General features: G+C 52.9%; 1 protein-coding gene across 1 annotated transcript; it reads right to left on the reverse strand.

The window, feature by feature from the left end:
• Positions 1 to 592: 592 nt before the first annotated feature.
• LOC119339630 (ethylene-responsive transcription factor ERF107-like) lies at positions 593 to 1,745 on the reverse strand. The gene has a single exon (XM_037611613.1). It carries the CDS (start codon positions 1,622 to 1,624, stop codon positions 854 to 856), a length of 771 nt encoding a protein of 256 aa, XP_037467510.1. The 5' UTR covers positions 1,625 to 1,745; the 3' UTR covers positions 593 to 853.
• Between the last annotated feature and the right edge of the window lie 2,530 nt (positions 1,746 to 4,275).

The following is a 4,275-nucleotide window of genomic DNA, read 5'->3' on the forward strand; positions in this document are numbered from 1 at the left end:
GGTGCGAGAAGGTGATCGTTCATGGCCGGCGTCACTCGAGGTTTCACTTTATCTAGAACCTCCTCATTTGCTGCATTAACCTCAGACGTAAACAAGCCCGAAAAATAACCATTAATCAGAATGGCTAAAGAATCACCTTCAACTATGTTACCATTATCATCAAGCAACATTTTAATTAGGTTTCTTTTCTTCCTTGTTGTAGCAAAATGATGAAAAAAATTGGTGTTCCTGTCACCATGTCTCAGCCAATTCGCCCGCCCCCTTTGCAACCAGAATATTTTTTTGCTCAAACAGATCCTCTAACATCACCAAGATTTGTCTTTGTCTCTCCAAAGCTTCATCTGTCATAGGGCCCCTTCTTAACTCTTCTAATTCTCCTTTTAATTTTTCTATTCTTTTCCTGGGTTTTTAAGGACCTTCCTATCCCACCTGTGCTGATCCCCATGAACTTGCTCGAGCGCTTGCATCATTGTTCTGCCAGAACACTTGGCCTTATTCCAAGCGCTATTCACAACCTCCTCCACTGTCGGCTCTCGGTTTGTTATGTGACAAGTTGTCATCCCTTTATACAACCCCTTTTGGATATGATATATGTCCATGTCCTTCAGATGTCTTTTAAAACAGCTTCATAGTTTAGTTTGCATGGATCGTCTGTACAGGATACGACGTCGAGTCGTTCGACGGGTCACGAAAGAACGAAAGAATTTATCGTAGTGATGACAGATTAATCAAAGAACGGCCTGTGATCTAACCAAATTCAGGGTTAGCCAGAGGGCGCTCCCCTGTCATGCATGCGACACGACAGTCGACCGGTCTAGCGGGCCAGCGACCTGCGCCCCGGCCGGCTCTGCTCTCAGTTGACGACCGAGAGCTGCGGGAAGGCGAAGTGCGGGTACGGCGACAGCGGCGAGAGGGGCGGCAGGCTGCAGATCACCTTCAGCCCCTCCCAGATGTCGGCGTCTCTAGCCGCCGCCACGCCGTCCCAGCTCGCTGGCGCGCCCCCGCCTGCAGCGCTGTAGTTCGCGGCAATAGCACCCTCGTCATCATCCTCTTTCAGCTGCAGCCTCTCCTTCTTCACCACCCTCAGGCGCTCCTCCTCCTGTGCCGGCCTCATCCTTTTGCCGCCGGTGGGCACGGCGGCGATGGTGTCGGCGAGGGGAGCTGGCGAGGTCCATTGGATGGATTGGGTGCCGACCTCGTTGGGGAAGTTGAGGATAGCCTTGGGCCCGCGGAGGCGGAAGGCGGCGCAGTCGTAGGCTCGCGCGGCCTCCACGGCGTCGTCGTAGGTGCCGAGCCACACGCGCGCCCCCTTCCGCGCCGGGTCCCGGATCTCCGCCGCGAACTTGCCCCACGGCCGCAGCCGCACGCCCCGGTACCGCCGGAAGTCGTCGTCGTACTCCTCCTGTCCCTCCACGTAGCCGCAGCTCTCCTGCTGAGGCTGCCGCTCAAGGACCGTCCTCGCCGGCTTCGGCGGCAGCGACACGGAGAGCGCCGGCCTCCGCCACCCAGGCGGCGACGAAGGGCTCGAATCGGAGTCGCCGCTGCTGCTGGCGAGGGCGTCGGCGTGGAGGTCGTCGAGGAGGTGGGCGCGGATGAGGTCGAGGTGCCGGTGCGTGAACGCCATGGTTGCCGTTGCACTGACCCTGAGAGGGGAGAGTCACCGTCTAGCTCCTGCGCTGGTGTGGCTGGCTGGAGAGAGAGCTCGGGAGCGTGGAGTGTGGTCTGGTGGTGCAGCCCTCCTCCGGTGCGGGCGCTAATAAAGGGCAGGGGATAAGATGGGTTCCAGGAGACTTCTTGCGGGGCCGCAGGAAGCAGGGGGAGATGTGCTCGTGCAGTCGTGCTGCGCTGCTGCTCTTGACCCTTCTTCCTCGTGGCTTCGGCTCGTGGCGCAAGTTGTCGATCGCTGCCAGGTGACGGGACCCCGTGCCTCGACTTCAATTCGTTCAAGGCAGACGGAGACCGCTCAGTGTTGATTTGGGGATTTTCCCCTCCAGCTACACCAAATTAATTTGGCGGCGTGCTAACCGAACTACTCCAGTTTTTCTTTCTCTCCCAGTGAGAAACCCCCGCCACATGTTTTGGTCGTCCACCCCAATGGATCTGATCATGGTTCTCCCTCCTCCGGTCGGCCTCGCCATGTCAGCAAGGATGACTATCTGATCTACTGGTTGGAGTTTGCAGATTATGTACTAGCATGTTCTTTGTTTGAGTTAAGGGGGTGTTCGGACTCCCTCCGCTCTGGACTCAGCTCCGTGGAGCCGACGGAGTTGCAGGCTAAATTTGTGGAGCTGGTAAGTACGTGCTCCACAGATCTCGTAATTGCGCAGATCTCGTAAGTCTATGGGTTGGAGTTTGACAACCATGAGGCAGTGCAATTATATTTCACTGGATTGCTCGTCTTGGTACTTTGCAGATGTCATAAAATTGCTTTAATGTCTCCGTTGTGAGCGTAGCCTTTGCATTGTGTTGTAGCTCAAGATAGCTGGAGAACCCCCATTGGCATTCGTGGGTCTGCTGTGCAGCCATTGTGCCATCTTCATGGTGTCACAAGAAGAGCATGAGACCTGGTCTTTGGTGAGGAAATAGCTTCATGACCTCAGTGCTTTATGTAGTCCTTCTAGAATTGTTTTTGTAGAAGTTTGGAGAAACTACCTTATATTATGCATATTTTAATATATATCAAGGTCTGGATAGAAAGCAGTATGGTTGAACCATACAAATTGTAAATGTAACTAGAACAATGCTATAAAATTGCTTTAATGTCTCCGTTGTGAGCGTAGCCTTTGCATTGTGTTGCAGCTCAAGATAGCTGGAGAATCCCCATTAGCATTTGTGGGTCTGCTGTACAGCCATTGTGCCATCTTCATGGTGTCGCAAGAAGAGCATGAGACCTGGTCTTTGGTGAGGAAATAGCTTCATGACCTCAGTGCTTTATGTAGTTCTTCTAGAATTGTTTTTAACTTTGGCGATTTCGAGGTTGCGGCTAAGCCTCCGAGTTGGAGGATTGCTCTCCACTCGGAATATTTTTTAACTTAGGCGAGTACGGGGTCGCAGCTAAGCCCCCGAGTGGGAGGATTGCTCTCCACTCGGAATGTCTTTTTTAACTTAGGCGAGTACGGAGTCGCGGCTAAGCCACCCATTGGGGGATTTGGACACAAGTGATTACGGGGAACCAATCATTAAGATACTGTAAAAATCTTGTCTTTGGGAAGCAAACTGAAGTACTTTTATTACAACTCGTCGGGTCGAGTGATTTTAGGTATAGAAAGGACGAAGCAGCTCTGCGTTCCATGCGCGTGGCTCGTCCATGTTCTTGGCTACGTTGTAGATGTGGTACGCTCCATTGTGAACACCTTGGTGATGATGAATGGACCTTCCCAGGCCGGAGCGAGTTTGTGAGGCCGTTTCTGGTCCACTCGGAGCACAAGGTCTCCTTCCTGAAATGCTCGACCTTTGACATTGCGGGCATGGAATCGACGCAGATCTTGCTGATAGATTGTCGACCGAACCAAAGCCATCTCGCTTTCTTCCTCCAGGAGATCAACTGCGTCTTCGCGTGCCTGCTCTGCTTCAGCTTCTGAGAAGAGTTCCACTCGGGGGGCATTGTGCAGCAAGTTACTCGGTAGCACAGCCTCAGCGCCGTACACCAGGAAGAAACGAGTTCGGTCAGTCGACTGGTCTGGCGTTGTTCTCAGCCCCCATAGAACGGACGGTAGTTCAGTCACCCAAGCTCCAGCATTGTGCTTAAGGTCGCACATCAGACGGGGTTTTAACCCTTGAAGGATCAAACCCTACAAAAAAAAGACACATCCGTGACATTTTGGGCCGAACAAATTTTTTTTCTGTCATACATATAACACTTCTATGACGATAATTATGACAAAACCCGGTATCATCATAGATGTGGTGGGCTCCTACTTCTATGACAAAAAATCATGACAGAAAATGGGCTTTTCGTCCTGGGCGGGCCGGAGACGCAGCTGCATGACATTCTTTGGGCCGTCCATGATGGAAAAAACCGTGGTAGAAGCGAGGGCGAGGAAAATTCGGGGAGTTCCCGGTTACGGTGGGTGGTCGGGGGCCGAGCGATGCACGTTTCTCTCGTACACGTACGTGCGTGTGTGCGAGGCGTTGGCTCTAACTGAACCCAAGCGAGGCGTTGGGCTCTAACTGAACCCGAGCGATTGCACTGCAGGCTACGCGTTACTGAACCCGAGCGATCGATTCTTTCGCTACTGCTGCTAACTGAAGCCGATCGATGCTGCCTCTCTGGAT

This window comes from Triticum dicoccoides, chromosome 1B (genome assembly GCF_002162155.2).
Source record: "Triticum dicoccoides isolate Atlit2015 ecotype Zavitan chromosome 1B, WEW_v2.0, whole genome shotgun sequence".
Taxonomy (NCBI): domain Eukaryota; kingdom Viridiplantae; phylum Streptophyta; class Magnoliopsida; order Poales; family Poaceae; genus Triticum; species Triticum dicoccoides.